The sequence below is a fragment of the Orycteropus afer genome, unplaced genomic scaffold (assembly GCF_000298275.1).
Source record: "Orycteropus afer afer isolate SDZICR_OR568_19922 unplaced genomic scaffold, OryAfe1.0 scaffold00366, whole genome shotgun sequence".
Taxonomy (NCBI): Eukaryota; Metazoa; Chordata; class Mammalia; order Tubulidentata; family Orycteropodidae; genus Orycteropus; species Orycteropus afer.
The window spans coordinates 1,530,569-1,550,336 of NW_006921953.1; the positions used below are offsets into that span (position 1 = coordinate 1,530,569).

At 37.2% G+C, this 19,768-nt stretch overlaps 1 protein-coding gene across 1 annotated transcript in view; it reads left to right on the plus strand.

The window, feature by feature from the left end:
- Positions 1–19,768, plus strand: part of NSD1 (nuclear receptor binding SET domain protein 1) — a 252,169-nt gene that overhangs the window by 213,759 nt on the left and 18,642 nt on the right. The window contains exons 14-16 of the mRNA XM_007952943.2: positions 1,996–2,152; positions 4,258–4,463; positions 9,193–9,305. Of these exons, the coding sequence (XP_007951134.1) occupies positions 1,996–2,152; positions 4,258–4,463; positions 9,193–9,305 (476 nt within the window). The remainder of the gene's footprint in view (positions 1–1,995; positions 2,153–4,257; positions 4,464–9,192; positions 9,306–19,768) is intronic.

The window sequence follows — 19,768 nt, forward strand, 5'->3', positions numbered from 1 at the left end:
CTGGCTTTGGTATCAAGGTTATGCTTGCTTGAAATAAAATGAGTTAGGGAGGATTCCATCCTTTTCTATGTTTTGGAATAGTTTGAGTAGCATTGGTATCAGTTCTTCTCTGAATGTTTTGTAGAATTCTCTAGTGAAACTGTCTTGGTCAGGACCTTGAGACCACAAGTTCTATATGGTGTCTGGCTACCACTGTTAACCACTCATAGAGGAATCAGTGCAGAAGATCCTGGATAGAGTGGGACAACAAAACAATCATTTTTTTAAAAAAAATGACCAGGTTTACTATTCTGATAGAGCCTGGTGAGACCCCTGAGACTGTGGCTCCCAATTACCCTTTTTCAGGTCTAGAACTGAACTCGTGTGGCTTCCAACCAAAAAATAGACAAGCATATGGGGTGAACATTTACCTCAGGTGGATAAACTTCTTGGAGCAATCTGTCGTGGGAGAATAGAAGGGTAGTTTTAGCACAAGGAGATGGATAGCTTGGGTAGGAGTGAGTGCATGGGAGGGAGGGACACACAGAAGAGGTGACTGTGAGGAGGAAGTGGGATGAAAGCTGTTATATTGTGGGGAATTGCAGTCAATGTCATGAAATAAAATGTGTGAACTGTTGTATGGTAAATAAATTTGCTTTGTAAACTTTCACCCAAATCATAATAAAAATTAAAAAGAGCTTGGCTGCTAACTGAAAGAAAAGTCAGCAGTTCAACCCACGAGCTACTCTAGGTGAGAAAATTATAATAGTCTGGTCCCGTATGTACATTTACAGCCTTGAAAACCCTATGGGGCAGCTCTTCTCCATTCTATAAGGTTGCTGTGAGTCGAAATTGACCTTCCAGCAGTGGGGTCTGGTGGTCTTGGGTTGGGTTGGGTAGGGTAGGGTATGTGTTTCTAGCAATTTGCCCTCCTTTGGTCTTTTTTATTTTGTTGGATTGGTTGTGATGTTTTCAGTTTTATTTCACCTATTAGTTGTTTATATCTCCTCTCTTTTTTTCTTTGCTTGTTTAGCTAAAGGTTTGTCAGTTCAAAGAACTGACTTTTGGTTTTGTTAGTTTTTTCTCATATTTTCATATTTTCTTTATCATTATTAGAGTTTTTGTAGCTATTAAAATTACAGATGTTATTAACAGTGTTTTCGTATATTTTGAAGTAGCATATACAGACATTACTGCTAGTTGTTATTTATGTATTACCAACGAAACACATAAATTAGTATATCTCTTGTTTTGTGTTTTAGTAACATTTTGGTAACTATATTTTAGTATATTTGATTGTCCTTTTTTGTATTAAGTTTATGTAATTATAAATCTTAGTCTGAGTGAGGTCCATGGATGTCAAGAAAGTACAAACACAGAATTGGTTAAAAATTTGCCATGGGGCCATGGGCAAAGCATTATATACATAAACAAATCTTTCCCTATGGTTTTTAGTTTTTTCTTTTGTTTTGGCAGCAAAGCAAAACTATTCTCCTGAAACTGTAGAAAAGAGATGTTAATAACCTCAAAAGAGGGAAAGAACTAATCTTGTAGAAACATTTGTATGTGTATTCCATGTCGGACACATCTAAGTAATTTATTAGCTACTTTAATCCTTAAAAATATTGTGGTTATATTTATGAGTTGTCCTTTAGTGAAGGGACGAGAATGTGTAAGTGTATATTTACACATATATGACTTTTGTTGCTTTATATCTGACCTCATTCTCCTAATACAATTTTGCCAATAGAAGCTCATCTTTATTATCTGGAAACCACCACACACACGTACACCCCCCAGACCTCCCCTCCACTACATACACACACTACCCCTGTGGGTTTCAGGAATATTGGATAAGGGATACTCATGTAGTAAAGTCTTCTGGATTACTAATTAAATGACTAAGCTCTTGGCCAGTATATACATAAGTTGGTTAGAACTGAACAGAAATGGTTTCAACTGAGTTCTTACATGCAGTCTTGTGGTTCTGAGTGCCAGACTTTTTCATTCCCACAGGAGGCAGCCTTCTGTGTTGTGATTCTTGCCCTGCTGCTTTTCATCGTGAATGCCTAAACATTGATATTCCTGAAGGAAACTGGTATTGCAATGACTGTAAGGCAGGCAAAAAGCCACACTACAGAGAGATTGTCTGGGTAAAAGTTGGGCGATACAGGTGAGTAACTACGATGGAGAATGACGCTCACTCTATTTACCATCCTATTCCTTGGAATAAGGAGTCTTGGTGGTTCAGTGGTTAAGACATAATAAGCACTTTCAGTTAAGTGATTAACTGAAAGATCAGCAGTTTGAACTCACCAGCCGCTTCATGGGAGAAAGATGCGGCAGTCTGCTTCCATAAAAGTTTATCGCCTTAGAAACCCTATGGGGTAGTTCTACCCTGTCCTATAGGGTTGTTACGATTTGGAATCAACTTAGTGGCAGTGGGTTTGAGTTTTGATTTCTTGGTCTCACTTAAATACAGTGGTTAGTTTTTTTTGTTTTTTTTTTAATGCTCTCCTTAAGTAGGCAAGATTATCTTCTGTGTATCACCCCTCCCCTTCCTATTTTTTCTTATGAAAGAAAAAATTAACTTCTTAGTTTATGAGTATGGAACTAATACATATTCAACGTATAAAATCCATTAAAGAAAACAAATTATCCAAAATCTCATAAGATAAAACAATAAAATAAAGTACATTCTTAACATTTTGGTATTTGTGTTTGCAGATAGACACATGCCAAATACACAAGTATCCAAAAGAATTAGCCTCATGTTTATATACCCAGTATCTTGACTTTTCTTCTAAAATTTTTTTCTTTGAATGTAGAGTACACAAAAGAATATTTTTATAGCATACATAATTTTAAAGAATAACTAAAAGAATGACTGTGTATGAACTGCCCAGTTAAAGAAGTAGTTTATCAGTGGTAAGCAGCTTTGGTGGCGTAGTGTCTAAGTCATTTGACTGATAACCTGAAGGTTAGTGGTTCAGAGTTCACTAGCCACTCCGTGTAAGGAAGAAAACTTATGGAAACTCAATGGGGGTTGCTATGAGTTGGAATTGACTCAGTGGCAGTAAGTTTGGTTTTTTGGTTTTTGGTATCACTGGTATTCCCTCCATGCCCATCTCATTCCGTTCTTTCCCCACCCCTGAGGCGTAAATAAACCAAAACCAAAAAACACCAAACTCACTGCTGTCGAGTCAGACCCAACTCATAGCGTCCCTTCAGAGGCAGTATCACTATGAAAGTAGATTGCCCCATCTTCTTCCGAGGAGTGGCTTGTGGGTGTGAACCGTCAGCCTTCTGGTTAGAAGTCAAGTGCCTTAGGTACTATGCTACCAAAGCTCCTTTGGGGTAAATGTGTACTAAATTTCACTTTTATCATTTCTTTGCCTTGCTGTGTAGGTTTATGACATACATCATCCTGATACATACAATACATGTATCCTGTTTCTTGCTGTGTAGGCTTATTTGTTCTGTATGTTTTACAACTTCATATAAAGAAATAATATAATAGCAGATTTATTCATTTATTAAACTAATTCAACATCATGTCCCTGAGAGTCATTGTAGTTAGTGCAGTGGGTACAGGTTATTCATGATTCATTGTTCCATAGTATTTATTTAGTCACTCAGGGTTGTATTTATCCTTTCTCCTGTTTGGGCTGTGAGCATTTTGTAAATGTTTTTCAGTATACATGCAAAGGAGCTTCTCTAGAGTATACTCTGAAGTAAATAGCTGGGTTGCAGTTTGTAGTTTTAATAACTAAAACCAAATTGTCTTCTAAAGTTGTTATACTAAGATGCTTTTTCTTTTGATGTTTCTTCTTGTCATTTTTCATGCTCCTAATAGTTGCTGAAAGTTTTGTTTTTTTAAAGGCCAAATTGTATTTATACCAAATTGTATCATGTATTGTGTAGTTAATCATAGTCATTTCTAGGCTTTTAGATTGTTGCCAGTTTTTCATTATTATACATAATGCCTCAGTGAATATTCTAGTAATAAATCTTGGGTCATATCTCTTACTTGTTTTCTTTTAATAGATTCTCTGAGATAGAATAACTTTGTCAGAGGAAATGTATACATCTATATTTAGTGTTTTTAGGCTTTCAGCACTTTCTACTTGTTTGTTCTCTACTTAGATTGTAAAAATGCCCTAGTTTGAACTTTACTATTGACAGACATTGTTATTTCTTACTCTTTTTCTATGTATGTTATTTTCCTAGTATCTTTCAGCCTTCTAGAGGTTTTCTCCCTTGTTTTCACCTTTTTAGGTGGTGGCCAGCTGAGATCTGCCATCCTCGCGCTATACCTTCCAACATCGATAAAATGAGACATGATGTGGGCGAATTCCCTGTACTCTTCTTTGGGTCTAATGACTATCTGTGGACCCACCAGGCTAGAGTCTTCCCCTACATGGAAGGGGATGTTAGCAGCAAGGATAAGATGGGCAAAGGAGTGGATGGGACATATAAAAAAGGTAATGTTCTTTTTTTTTTTTTTTTTTTTTTGAGACCCATAGATCTCATGCCTAAATTTCTGCTCTGTGTTAGAATTTACATTTACTTAATTTATCAGCTCGATTCTATCCTCTGGGGGCATTATATAGATGTTGTTACACAGTTTTATAAGGAAATTGACCAACAGAAGGCATTATTTTTTAACTCCACCTTTTCTAAACTGGAATTTCCTTGAGGAAGGAGGGGTTTTATCAGTTCTCTTTTCTCATTGTTTTGTCCTGTACTGGAGTTCTGGAGCTATGTAATAGTCAACACTTCACTTTAGTGGCAAGGGCTACAGTCTCAAGTAGCCCTAAGGAGTTTTTTATTACGTTGTTGGAAGGAAATAAAATTTACCAAAAATTACAGAGTAAAATGTTGGTGGTAGAGGTCAAAGCATATTGTGTTGAGTCAAAAGAGATTTTTATAAACTGGTCTAGCAGTGAAGTAATTGGGGACTGTGGGGGCTAGGGGCTTTTGTTATAATTAACATAACTAATTTTACCACTTGCCAGTTGGTTGAATCAGTTATAAGCTTCAGTTTTACTGTATGATAGGGAAAGGTTGGTCTGAGAATTCAGTGAGGTAATAAAAGTGAACGTGCAGAGCAAATAGTTGGTATCCTTTCGATGGTAATTACCTTTTTTATTTAGCTATCCTTTGAAAGGTGATACTGGTCTCTCTCGATATTTGAATATATTTGGGTGTTGAGGGGTACTTGTATAAGACTTTGTCTGCAGAGTGAGGTTAAAAAGATTCTAAACAACATCCTTGATGGGGAATGGGAGAGCTTAATAGAACAAGTTTAATAGACGTTCCAGTTGGCTCATGTTATTTCAGTGAGTGCTCGTTTATTTGTAGGCCCTGTGGTTTCTGTACATCAGACCAGGGCTGTCAGCACTGGTGTTTACTAGAGGATTTGGGGTTTTAGGTCTTATAGTTTCAGATGGTCAGGGACTGAGTGACCAACATCCTGATTTCAATAGAGCTGTCTACCACCAAAGCTAGGGAGAAGGTGAGTATAGGAAATACCAAAAATCTCAGCCTGCTGAAGCTCTGGGTTTCCCTGTTCTTATGCCTAATCTTGTGCTGGCTTGTTACTTCCCCGTCAAGAAACCAATGTTTTTTATGGGGAAATCTGACCTAGATACCAGTAGTCAACAGCATTCAGTGAATGTTACTGTAGAAATGGACATGGTATGCTTTTGGAACAAACCAAGAGGGAATATAACTTGGCTGGGAGTTGAAGTTTGGAAGCCATGGATAGCTTCTTTCTTAAGAGACCCTTTAAAAATGAGCCATAATAATAGTAGCTATCATTCATTGTGTGGTATGCAACGTTCAAAGTTCTTTTCCTACTTTTAGTCCTTATGGCAGCCCTCTGAAATTGATGATACCCTTAACGTTTTACAAATGAAGAAACTAAGGTACATAAAAGTTCAATGACTTGCCCAACGTCTCAGTGGCAGTAAGTGATAAAGTAAGGTTTCAAAGTCTGGTGGTAGTTGGACTCTAGAGCCCATGCTCTTAATTGTCACACAAACTGTGAAGAAGGGAAGGTACTACAAATGTTGTAAAAGACAGCCCATATATACTACACAAAACCATTGTTCCATATCTTACTTTGGTGATTAGCGACTGGGATCTTCAAAGCTGCAAGCCGCAGTTTAGATGCAGCAATGGGTCTTTCCTCATTTGGGGCTAAGAAGAATGAAGACAACCAAAGATGCATGGAAACAATTAGTCCAAGCCACTGGTACACCATGCAGTCCTCAGACTATATTACTGTTTGCCCAGAAGAACTTGATAGGGCCTGGGTACCACTGTCAACAACACAAAGGGGGATCTATGTAGGAGATCTTGGATGGAGTGGGAAAACAATGTGGAACAAAACTCAAAATCATAAAAACATAAAATAAAAGGGACTGGGTTTGCTGGTCTGATAGAGCCTGGTGGAATCCCTGAGACTCTGGCCCCTAGTTGCCCTCCAGGTCTGGAATTGAACCTACTCCCTGTGACTTCTACCCAAACAAAAGAAAGGCATATGAGCTAAACATTTGCATTAGGTAGATGCACTCTTTGGAGAGCTCATTCATGGAAGAATAGAAGGGCTGCATATGCACAAGGAGACAGCTTGGGGGACAGGAGTGCATGGGAGGGAAGGACACAAGGAAGAGGTAACAATTGGGAGGAAGTGGGAGGGGATCTGTTGCATTGTGGGAAATTGCAATCAATGTCATGAGACAAAGTATATGTGAGCTGCTCTTTGGAAAGTGAATTTGCTCTGTAAACTTTCACCCAGATCGCAATAAAAATTAAAAAAAAAAAAAAAGACAGCCCATATAAAAGCATATGCTGAATCCAATATGATGACTTTGATAATTATAAGTATTTGGTATAGTTTTGGGAGAACGCTGGACTGTTTTCTTGAAAAGGTAGGTGGAAGCTCAAGTTGTTCAGGGCCTTCTTTGTATACTAAGCTAATCATGGAATGAATGTTTTTAAATATGTGCTTGACATGATCATATCTGAACAGGGCCTTCCGTGTATACTAAGCTAATCATGGAATGAATGTTTTTAAATATGTGCATGACACGATCATATCTGAATTTAGAAGTGTCAGTCTGGTTTAGAGTATAAAGATGATAAGAATGCGAGAGCTGGCAGCTCGGAAGATCACTGAGTTAACTTTTACAGCAGTCCTGTACAGAGATGAGAAGACTAACAAGATGACAGCAGTGTAATAGGAAAGTTTCCTTTTGGTGGAGAGGATGATGTGTAGTGGATAGACATTTAAAGAGAGACACTCAGCAGGACCTGATAAGTAATTGGATAAGAGGAAGAGGGATTTTTAGGGTAATTTAGAATACTGCATGCATTATAACTTCTGCTAGATGATGGCAGGCAAATGGACAGAAAGGCATGGAGCAGAGAGATGTTCTTTCAAGAATTAATAGAGCATGGGAGAAAGCCATTGGGAGGAAAGAGGAAAGAATTTGCAGTTCTTAGGATTTTTAACCCAGGTGGAGAATAATGAATTAACATTTTATAAATGGAAAAGATTGAAACTATTAAGGTTTTTTCTGACTATTCAGATATTGCTGTCTTTTAAGCACTTAAAAGTGTAGTGCTTGAACGTCTGTGAGACCAGAACTAGATGATGTCTGGCTACCACTGTCAATCACTCATAAGGGGATCAGTCTATGAGATCCTAGATAGCATGGGAAAAAAATATGGAACAAAACTCAAAATCATAAAAAAGTCCAGGCTTACTGGTCTAATAGAGACTGGGTAAACCCCCAAGACTGTGGACCCTAGTCACCCTTTGGGCCTTGAATTGAAATAACTCCTGTGGCTTCCAGCCAAACAATAGACAGGTGTATAAGGTGAGCATTTACACCAGGTAGGTACACTCCTTAGAACAGTCAACCATGGGAGGTCAGAAGGGCAGTACTTGCAAAGGGAGCGAGCTCAAAGGGCAAGAATGCAAAGGAAAGGACACAGGGAAAGGGTCACCATAGGGAGGAAGTGGGAAGTGAAATAAATGTTTGTGAACTGTTGTGTGGGAAATGAATTTTCTCTGTAAACTTTCATCCAAATCACAATTTTTAAAAAAATTTTTTTAAAAAAGGTATAGTGCTTAAATTTGCATGGAGAGAAAGGCAGGGAGATGGAATGCATAGACAAGAAAGACGCAGAAAGAGTAACCACAGGGAGGAAGTGGGAGGAGAGCTGTTATGTTGTAGGGAATGTAACCAGTGTCACAAAACAAAATGGGTATGGACAACTGATTGTAAAAATGAATCTGTTTGAAAAATCCCCAAAAAACATAGTAAAAAGTGTTTTTTTTTAAAGCAGAGTAATATATTAATAGTTTCTCATGTCATAATAAAATTTCATGATCTCTTTGACAAAATAATGAATTTCCACAGGAATTGGAAGTGTAGGTATTGTTATCTCTAAAAACAGATGTAAAGTTCACAAATGACAATAAAGAAAATAACAAGCAGTTTGGAAAAAAAAAGTGCTTGAATGCCAGTTAGATAAGATCTGTGTATCATTAGAACTAATAGTTGATACTTAGAGAATGAGTTTTAGAAGAACAGTATGGCAGGCATTCTAGAGATAGGTCAAGACCGAGAGGACTAGGGAGCACGTGACTCAAGCCTTTGAATTTCTTTTAGAGGAGTGAGAGTGTTACAAGGACACCTAGAAAAGAGAATCTTTCTGGAATCCAGGACTTTAATCTTTACAAAAGGAACCCTGGTAACACAATGTTAAATGTTTAACTACTAACCAAAAAACTGACATTTCAAACCCACCCAACAACAACAGTTTTTACAAAAGCCGCTCAACAGGTCTTTCTTCCACAGAGCCATTCAGTGGGTTAGCAGCTGAAAGCAAACCTATTACACTGCTAGGTTTCTTCTAGTTTTTAGGAGATTGTGTATGTGGGCTTTTTCATGTCATTTAGCTGGCTGTTTTCTCTGAAGCTGGTCCTCTGTATTATGCCATTTAGCAATTGATTATGTTTTGTCTTAATGCTTTATCCTGAATATCCTGGGAATTTCTATATATATCTTAGTTTTCCATGTAGCGTTTATTGATTTTTGTCTATAACAAAAATTTTTGCCAACTTAAAATGAGAGGAGACTAATAAACGTCTCTACTCAGATGTTTATAAGTGACTTGTCCTATGTGTTTTCTTAGCTCTTCAGGAAGCTGCAGCAAGGTTTGAGGAGTTAAAGGCCCAAAAAGAGCTAAGACAACTGCAGGAAGACCGTAAGAATGACAAGAAGCCACCACCTTATAAACATATAAAGGTGAGAAAAGGCCTCAGGAGATTTATCTCCAGGGGAGACGCTTTACACCCTTTCCTTTTCCCACTTTACTCATCAGGAAATAGGGATGTACAAACACAGATCCTTGTAAGCAGAGATAAGAATTTAAAAGAAACAGTCGGAAAAAAGTACCAGACCACCATTCAAAGCACGTTGCATGCACTCTAAAAATCAGTTGTGCTTTGATGCAGCCTTTTTCCCTGTGATGGAAAGTCTTCTTATAAAATTATATTCTGTTCATTTCCAAGAGCCATGAAGAAAAATGATAAATGACCTTGAGTTAGTGTGAATATATAGTCATCTTGGTAATGACTAATATTGACTGTATATTAGGTGATTATAGCTAGGGTTCCCAAGGACATTAGAATTAATGTGAGCAGTGCAAGTTTTATTTCCCCTCTTTCTGGTGAAATAGTCATTTCACTTAATTTTTCAGTCATTTTCATAAATGATTTACAGAAGTAAAAATAAAGGGATAGTGAAAAGCAACTTTATTAGGAATTTTAATAAATATTTATTAAAACTTTATTTTGCAACTGGACCATTAAGCAAAACCATGATAAATGGAATAGAGTTTGAAGTTGTCAAGAATTACCTTTTACCCCTATTTACCCTTCAGTTCTGGAACTGAACTCACTCCTGTGGCTTCTAGTAAAACAGTAGATAAGCATGTGGGGTGAACATTGACTTGGAGTGATCAGTCATGGAGAATAGAAGGGCAGTGTTTATATAGGGAGATAGCTGGGGAGCTGGGGGGAATACATGGGAGGAAAGGGCACAGGGAAGAGGTAAGAAGAAAGCTGTTACATTGTGGGGAGTTGCAGTCAATGTCATGAGACAAAATGTGTGTGAATTGCTCTGTGGAAAATGAATTTGCTCTATAAATTTTCACCTAAATCTCAATTAAAAAAAAAAAAAAAAGAGGAGGGGGAGAATTGCCATTTAATTGGATCCACAGTCAATTCCCCTGGAAGCAGCAGTCAAGAAATAAGGATGTTATTGGGCAGATCTGTTATAAAAGATCTCTTTTAAAGTGTTAAAGAGCAAAGATGTCACTTTGGAGACCAAGGTGCACCTGACTCAAACCATGGTCTTTTCAGTAGCCCCCATATGCATGTGAAAGGTGGACGATGAATAAGGAAGACCAAAGAAGAATTGATGCATTTCAGTTGTGGTGTTACTGAAGAATATCGAATGTACTGAAGAATAATAACTAAATATACCATAGACTATAAGAAAAACAAACAAATCTGTCTTGGAGGAAGTACAGCCATAATGTTCTTTAGAAGTGAGAATAGCCAGACGTCATCTCACCTACTTTGGTTATGTTGTCAGAGGGGACACTCCCTGGAGAAGAATATCATGCTTGGTAAAGTAGAGGGTCAGCATAAAGGGGAAGACCCTCAACAAGATTGACAGACACAGTGACTACAATGATGGACTCAAGCATAGCAAAGATTGTGAGGATGGTGCAGGAGTGTGCAGCATTTCGTTCTGTTATGCAAGAGGTCAGTATGAGTGGAAACCTACTCAACGGCACCTAATAACAACAACTTTTTTATAAACCTCTTCTTACCAAATTTTGATGATCAAACATCATGAAACATGAAAGAATGTTTATTAGCAAAGTGAGATGACCCAAGTTCTTGTTGCAAAATATTTGATGACATTCTTCCTGGATGAGAATACCATATTTTTCCTTTGTCCTTAGAAATACATTGCTTATTCTCTCATTGATTTTTGTGTTCCAGAAAACTTAGCTAAGATATGGTCATCTGAAATCTTACCTCAGATTTCACTTAGTTAATTTCACCACCATTTATATGTCCCAAATATTGTTTGGTAGATATTTAATCTAAACTATTTGTTTATGTGAAATTCAAATAAAACTCTCTCTCTTGGATTTTCATTTGCTAAGTGTGATAGCTGATAAAAGTAAACTACAAAGATATCTACATCTTTTATAACTTCTTGAAAGATGATATAGTACTTTGGGCAGTCCAGTAAGAAAACTAAAGTGCAACTACTTACCTCATCTTAAGATTGTTTAACAGAGTTTTCAGTAATCAGTGAAATAGTAAAATGTTACAAGATACAGGGAAAGTAAGAACACTGAAATCCCACCATTTATCTTAGGCTTATAAAAGGGTCTAATGGACCTATATGGTACAGACAAGGTAGAATGAGATTTATTTTATTTATTAACTTTTCTTCTTGCCATTTGGAAGACCTCTAAGATAGAATAAAAGTCATGAAATACCAATCTTTATAGATAATTAAAATTGTTGAAAAAGAAGAGAATCGCAAAGCATCAAATTGAGTCTGATAGATGGGTGTTAAATATAGTTAATATGTTTTTAGACATAACAATGAAGGGTAGTTACTCATCAAAAAAAGAAAAGTATTCCTTTCACACAGTACTAGGTGTCAGAATAGCACATCAACCATCTTGATCCTGACTATTGAGAGAGCAATTTCCTGAGAGTGATCTTATCACAGAATGTGAAGCCTAATTTCCCTCCTCCATCTTTTTAAATTTTTTTAAACAAATACAATTTCAGAAAAAGGATTAAAGCAGAGATCAGTAAACTGTAGTCCATGGACTAAGTCTGTATTGCCTCTTTATGCCAGTCCGTGAGCTATGGATGGTTTTACATTTTTAAATGGTTGTTGTTGTTGTTGTTGTTAGGTGTCATGGAGTTGTCTCCTATTCAGCGACCCTGTGTACAACAGAATTAAACACTTCTGGTCCTGTGCCAGCCTCACAATCCTTGCTATACCTGAGCTCATCGTTGCACCCACTGAATCAATCCATCTCGTTGAGGGCCTTCCCTTTTTTCATTGACCTTCTACTTTACCAAGCATGATATCCTTCTCCGGAGAATTTTCCCTTCTGACAACATTACCAAAGAAGGTCAGACAAAAGTCTGGCATACTCACTTCCAGGGAGCATTCTGGCTGCACTTCTTCCAGGATAGATTTATTAGTTTTTTTAGTAGTCCATGGTACTTTCAGTATTCTTTGCCAGCTTCTCAACTCAACAGCATCAACTCTTCTTCAGTCTTCCTTATTCATCATGCATTTCTCACATGCATATAAGGCGATTGAAAATACCATGGCTTGGGTTAGGCACACGTTAGTCTTCAAAGAAACATCTTTGCTCTTCATCTTCAGCACTTCAAAGAGGTCTTTTGCAGCAGATTTTCTCAGTAAAATATGTCGTCTCACGTCTTGACTGCTGCTTCCATTGGTGGTATTAAGTCATTGTGGGAGAAAAAATATTTGGTGACCAAAAAAATTACATGAAATTATAACTTCAGTGTCCATAACATTTTTTGGGATTCTCTTTCATTTACATATTATCTCTGGCTGCTTTCATGCTACAGTGGCAGAGTTGTAAATCCACAACAGAGAGACAATATGGCCTGCAAACCCAAAATATTTACTATGTGGCTCTTCACAGAAGGCATTTTTTGACCCCTGACGTAGAGTAGAGTTGTCTGCAATGACATTTCTGTATCATTATTCTCACGTAAGCATGTGCTTTTGATTCATAGTGAGAAACTTAATTGCAGTTAATCACAGGTTAGGACAAATGGCAAGAAAGAATGATTAAAACATACATTTAGAGAGGGAGAGGAAGTAGGATAAAACTTTTTGTGGGAATGAGAGAGACTAAAGATACTTAAAAAAAACTTAACCTTGGATAGGATGTAAATATTAAAATACCCTATTTAGGACCTGTTGTCTTGGGTAATTGAGCTCAGTTTTCTTTTACCCCTATAGAAAGATGCCTTACCCAGTAAGTTTGTGGCTCCCCGTTGCATGTTGTGAGAGAATTCCTCTGTGAACAGGAAGTTGACACTTGTTTTTCTTTTTAATATTTTTGCAGTGTTCTCTCCCCTCCCCTCTCAAGAAGTTGACAGTTTTTACCACTATTTTAAAGATCAGAAAGAAATAAGCAAGTGAAACTTCGACCCTTTTAAGTTGTTATAAAGAAATTACTAGACAATATAATTCCACAAACAGGTGTAGATTTTATAATACTAGTAAAGACTAGGAAGTAAAGAAATAGTAGAAATGAAAACATTTGAGAATGTAGAGTGTACAAATAAATTTTTTACTAATCATAATGATTTTAGATTGAGTGAAATTAGAAATCTAGAATAGTAATGTGGCAAAACCAATTAAGAGACATTAAAGGAAAAGAAGAAAAATCTAACCATGTTTAAGAGGCTGCCATATGGTAGGCTCTGCGTTAGACCATTATGTTGGGCTGTGTATTTGAATACTTGGAGTTTACCTATTCCCACTTGAATAATATCAAGTAGAAGGGCATTCTCATAGATTATGGAATATCCTTTTTTATTTTTCATTTTTTGTTTAAGGTTTAAAGATTATCTCACGGCAGTAGTTTTAGGGGGTTTATCACCTACCATGACTCTGGAAAGTCTAGAGTCCATGAGAAATTACAGTTCTGTTCTGTATTTTCCCCTTTTATTTGTCTGTGGAATCTTTGATTGAAATGTTCAGTAATGGTAGCCAGACACCCAGAGGAGTATCTTTAGTGTGGCACAGACCCTGGGCACTACTTGAAGCAGAAGGGTGCCAATAAGCAGTTTCTTTTGACCGTGGCTTTTTTTTCACCCCCCCAGCTGTGAGATAGCATTCATCAATTTAAAACTAATTGCCATAGGTGCTGTTTTCCATAGGCATGCCACTGTAGGACATCTAGTTCTTTTGGTGTCCTGCCAAAGGAGACAGTTGGTATGGGGGCAATTAGCCACATACTCCATATCCTTCTCCTGTTCCTGACTTTCCATCTTCCCTTTTTCTCCAGGTAAATAGAGACCCATTTTTGTACCTTGGATGGTTCCTTATAAGTTTTTAGGACCCTAGACATTTCACCACAAACTAGGAGGTAGAATAGAAATAGCAAACACATTATTAGGGTAGTTAATTGGGGTGTCCCACAAAACCATGACCTTAAAGCTCGAAATCAAGAAACTCAATTCCATGATTGTGTTTGGTTATATGTAAGCAGCCTCAGCAGCTACTGTTTTTATTTTTGTCATTGATGTAAATACATTGTCACACAACTTTTGCCAATTCAGTGTTTTGTAGATGAACAATTTACTGATGAAATTAATTATTGTTAATTTTGCAGTACAACCTTATCCTTAATCAATGAGATTTTTCCATCCTTGGACCCCCTTTTCCCCCTCCCTCCTGTTCCTTGTAACCACTAATAAACTTTACTCTGTATACATTTACCTTTTCTTCTCCTTTTATATAGTTAGATCATACAATATTTTACCTTTTGAGATTCGCTTATTTCACTCAGTATAATGTCTTCAAGTTCAACCCCTACTGTTGTTGTAAAGTGCCATTAAGTCAGTTCTGACTCATAGCAACACTGTATGAAAAATAATAAAACACTTTCTCGTCCTGTACAATCTCGTCCTCACAGTCGTTTCTGTGTTTGAGCCCATTGTTTCAACCACTCTGTTATTCCATCTCCTTCAGGTTCTTCGTCTATTTTATTTACCCTCTGCTTTACCTTGCATGATATGATGTCTTTCTGCAGGAACTGGTCCCTCCTGATAACATTTCCAAGTCTCACCATCCTTACTTCTAAAGAGCATTCTGTCTGTATTTCTTCCAAGACAGATTTGTTTGTTACTCTGGTAGTCCATGGTATATTCAATATTCATCACCAAAAATGTAATTTCAAGGTATTTCGCAGAAGATTTGCTCAATGCAGTATGTCTTTTGATTTCTTCACTGCTGCTTCCATGGGTGTTGATTGTGTAGCCAAGTAAAATGAAATGCTTGATATATCTTCAGTCTTTTCTCCATTTATCCTGATCTTCATCAGTTAGTGCTTTGAGTCCTCTTCATTTTTAGCATGTAAGGTTGTGTCACCTGCACATCACAGATGGTTAATGAGTCTTTCTCCAGTCCTAATGCATGGTGGTATTCATATAGTCTTATCTTCTCAGATGATTTGCTCAGTATACATATTGAATAAGTATGCTGAAAAGATACAACCCTGATGCATGCGCTTTCTGATTTTAAACCATGCAATATCCCCTTGTTCTGTTCAACAATTGGTCTATGCACAGGATCCACATGAGCCCAGTTAATTGTTCTAGAATTCCCATTCTTTCAGTGTTATTCATAGTTTGTTATAATCCACACAGTTGAATGCCTTTGTATAATCAATAAAATGCAGGTAAACATCTTTATGATATTCTCACTTTTCAGCCAAAACGCACTGCACCTGACAACAGCAATGATAGCCCTTCTTCCACATTCACTTCTGAACCTGGCATCTTCAGCAGAATTTTACTTGCATGTGATAATAAGGCATTTGACTGCTAACCAGAAGGCTGGTGGTTCAAACCCACCAGCCACTTCTTGGAAGGAAGGTGGGGCAATCTACTTCCGTAGTGGTACTGCCTCAGAAACGCAAGGAGGGGTCGCTAAGCGTCGGATCCAACTCCACGGCAGTGGTTGCATTTTGTTTTGTTGTGACATTAATGATATTTCTCGGTGTCAATTGTGTTGGATCCCCTTTCTTAGGAATGGGCACAAAAATGAGTCTCTTCCAGTCAGTTGGCCACATTGCTTTCTTCCAGATTTCTGGTCATAGATGAGTGAGTACTTCCAGCATTGCATCTGCTGAAATATTTCAGTTGGTATTCTGTCAGTTTCTGGAGCCTGTTTTTCACCAGTGCCTTCAGTGCAACTTGGACTACTATTTCAGTAACATTGGTTCATGTTCATAAGCTCCCTCCTGAAATGATTGAACATCAACCAATTCTTTTTGGTACAGTGACTGAGTATTCCTGCCATTTTCTTTTGATACTTCTTGTGTCATTGTTATTCGATATTTTGCTTGTAGAATCCTCAGTATTGCAACTTGGGGCTTGAATTTTTTATTAAGTTCTGTCAGCTTTAGAAATACCAAGTGTCCTGTTCCCTTTTGATTTTCTAACTTCAGGTCTTTGTACATTTCATTATAATACTTTGTTTTCTTGAACTGCTTTTTCTTATCTTCTGCTCAACTCTTTTCCTTGCTCATCTCTCCATTTGCTTTAGCTACTCTAAATTCAGAAACAAGTTTCACAGTCTTTTTCTGACACCCATTTTGCTTTTTTCTGTCTTTTTAATACCTTTTGCTTTCTTCATGTATAATGTCCTTGATATCATCCCAGACTCACATCATCTTCCATCATTAGTATTCAGTGCAGCAAATCTTTTCTCTTTTATTTTCCCTTTTTTCTTTCTTTTTTTTTTTTTTTTTTTTAAATTTCTATTGGTCATTTGGTTGAAAGTTTAAAATAAATTTCTTTTTCATTTAGCAGTTTCTAACACATTTTGTCTAATGACATTGACTGCAATTCCCCACAATGTAAGAGCTCTCTTCCTACTTCCTCCCCATAGTTACCTCTTCTCTGTGTCCTTCCATCCCATCCAGTCCCATCCCTCAAGCTGTCTCCCTTTGCAGACACTGCCCTTTTCTTCTCTCACGATTGATCACTCTGAGGAGTGTATCTCCCTGATGTAAATATTCATCTCATATGCCTATTGTTTCACTAGAAGCCACAAGAGTGAATTGAGTTCCAGACCTGAAGGATAACTGGGGACCATAGTCTTAGAGGTCTCACCCAGGCTCTATCAGACCATCAAACCTAGTCTTATTTTTTATGATTTTGAGTTTTGTTCCACATTGTTCTCCCACTCTACCCAGGATCTCCTGGACCAATCCCCATCCAAGTGGTGGTTGACAGTGGTAGCCGGTCACTGTCTAGTTCTTTCAGTCTCATAGTCATACAGGCAGAGAATCTCATGGTCTACCAGTCCTTTGGACTAATTGTTTCCATGTGTCTTTGGTTTCCTTTGTTTTTCTTTGATGAGGAGAGACTCATCATTGCATCTATATGGCCACTTGCAAGTTTTTGAGACCCTAGTCGCTACTCACCACTGTAGGATGTAGAACATTGTTTTTGTGTAGTATGTTATGCCAGTTGAGCTTGATGTCCCTGTGACCATGGTTGTGAGCCCATAGGTCCATTTCCTTAGTCTCTCTGGGTAGCGGGCTGTGGCCAAGAAGACGCCACTATCTTGCCCCTTGTTAGCTCTCCTATACACTCGGACATTCTTAAAACACATACAGATAAGCATGTAGAAACACTGTCTGCTAACTTTATACATGGTCATGGGCACACTCCTCCCTGCCTAGACATAACTGATCATTCAGCCTGTCCACCCATCTATCCACTCGTAGATCAATGCTTGCCATCATTGCTGTTCTTGAAATGCTTTCTAAATTCAGGTGGGATATACTCAAGCTATCGTTCACTTGTTTTAATTTTCTTCATATTCAACTTGAATTTTCCTATGAGCAACTAACAGTTCCACATTCAGCCTGTGGCTTTGTTCTGATTGGTAATATTGAGCTTATCCATCCACTGTTTTCACAGATGTAGTTGATTTGATTTTTGTTTATTCCATTCCATTAAGGTTCACATGTATATATTGCCATTTATGTTGTTGAAAAGGGGTATTTGCAATGGATATGTCATTGGTCTTGTAAAATTCTATCATTCTGTCTTCCACATAATTTCTATCATCAAGACCCTATTTTCCAGCTAATGATTATTCTTCTTTTTCTCCAACTTTTACTTTCTAATCACCAGTAATTTAGTGGTGCATCTAATAGCATGTTTGATCAGTTGAAAAAGACTTCAGAAGTTGGTAAAAAAAATCTTCCATTTCTTCATCTTGGCCATTATTGGTTAGGGTGTAAATTTGAATAATAGTTGTAGTAACTGGTCTTTTATTGTAGATGTATGGATGTCATCCTATCACTGAGAGATTTTAATCCAGAAAATGTTCTTTTGTATGATGATTCTTATGCCTTTCTTCTTCAATTTGTTGTTCTTGGCATAGTAGCACATATATTTTTCCTTTTCAGAATGGCCAATACTCATCCATTTCAACTCACTAATGAGTATTTATCTTTATGTGTTCATTTCATTTTTCATGACTCATAATTTTCCTAGATCAATACTTCATACTTCCCACATTCCAATTATTCATGGATGTTTCTTCTCATTTTGAGTCACCCCACATCAGCAAATGGAAGGTCCCAAAAGCTTTATTCAATCCACATCATTAAGGTCGTCTCTACTTTGAGGAGGCAGCTCTTCCCCAGTTACATTTTGAGTAGTTTCTAACCTGAAGAGCTCTTCTTTTGGTGATACATCAGAACGTGTTCCACTGCTCTTGATAGTTTCCACTGGCCAGTTTTTTCAGATGTATATTGCCAGGTTCTCCTTCCTAGTCTGTTTTAGTCCAGAAGCTCCACCACTGAAACCTGCCACCATGGATGACCCTGTTGGTATTTGAAATACCATTGGCATAGGTTTTAGCACCATGCAAGCTAACATAGTACAACAAACTGGCAAAAAAGTGGTGGATCCATATTGTACCTTGTAACAAGATTTCATTTCTTCTACTGGATGAGTAGTTTTCCATTGTATATGTATTAACCACATTTTGTTTATCTGTTCATCTGTTGATGGTCATTTTGGTTGATAACACCTTTTCTGGCTATTGTGAATAGTGCTACAATTAACAAGGGTGTACAAGTCTCTTTTTTTTAGTGTCTGTTTTCAGATCTTTTCAGTAAAAATCTAGCTCATTTGGTAGTTCTATTTTTCGTTTTTTGAGGAACTTCTACACTGTTGTCCAAAGCAGCTTTACCATTTTGCATTCTCTCCAATTTCTCTATATCCATGCTAACATTTGTTTTTTCTGTTTTTTTTCCCCCCTTAATCTTAGCCATCTTAGTGGGAATGAAACTATCTCATTGTGGCATATCTCTGATGCTTATGATGCTGAATACCTTTTCATATGTATAGTGGCCATTTGCATGGTTAGGTTACAAAGACCAGATCATTATTCAAAAATGGAGGATGACTACATGGTTACATAGCAGTCACACTACATAATTATATAACTGTCAAATCACTGAGAATCATGGCCCAGCCAGGTTGACACATAACATTAGCTATCACAGCTGGCATCACTTTACACCTCGGTGTTCGTTACTCCTAGATATATACAAACATATATACACACACACACACACACACACACAATGTGCAAAATAGTCTGGTGGTAGTTCTTTTATTATTGTAAATGTGAAATGTTTGGATAACAAGATAATCAGTGAGGAAGTAGGTGTACATAGTTTCTAAAGACACTGTCCCATCAAGTGACTTGTCTTTTTACTTTTTTAGTAAAGTCTTTAGGTGAATAAAAAAGTTGTTTTTTAAAATTTTCATTTGTATAAGGTCTTTTATTTTATCTTTTACTATTTGTGCTTTTGTTATTAGGTAATCTATTATTGAAACCCAGTCCTGACAGCATTG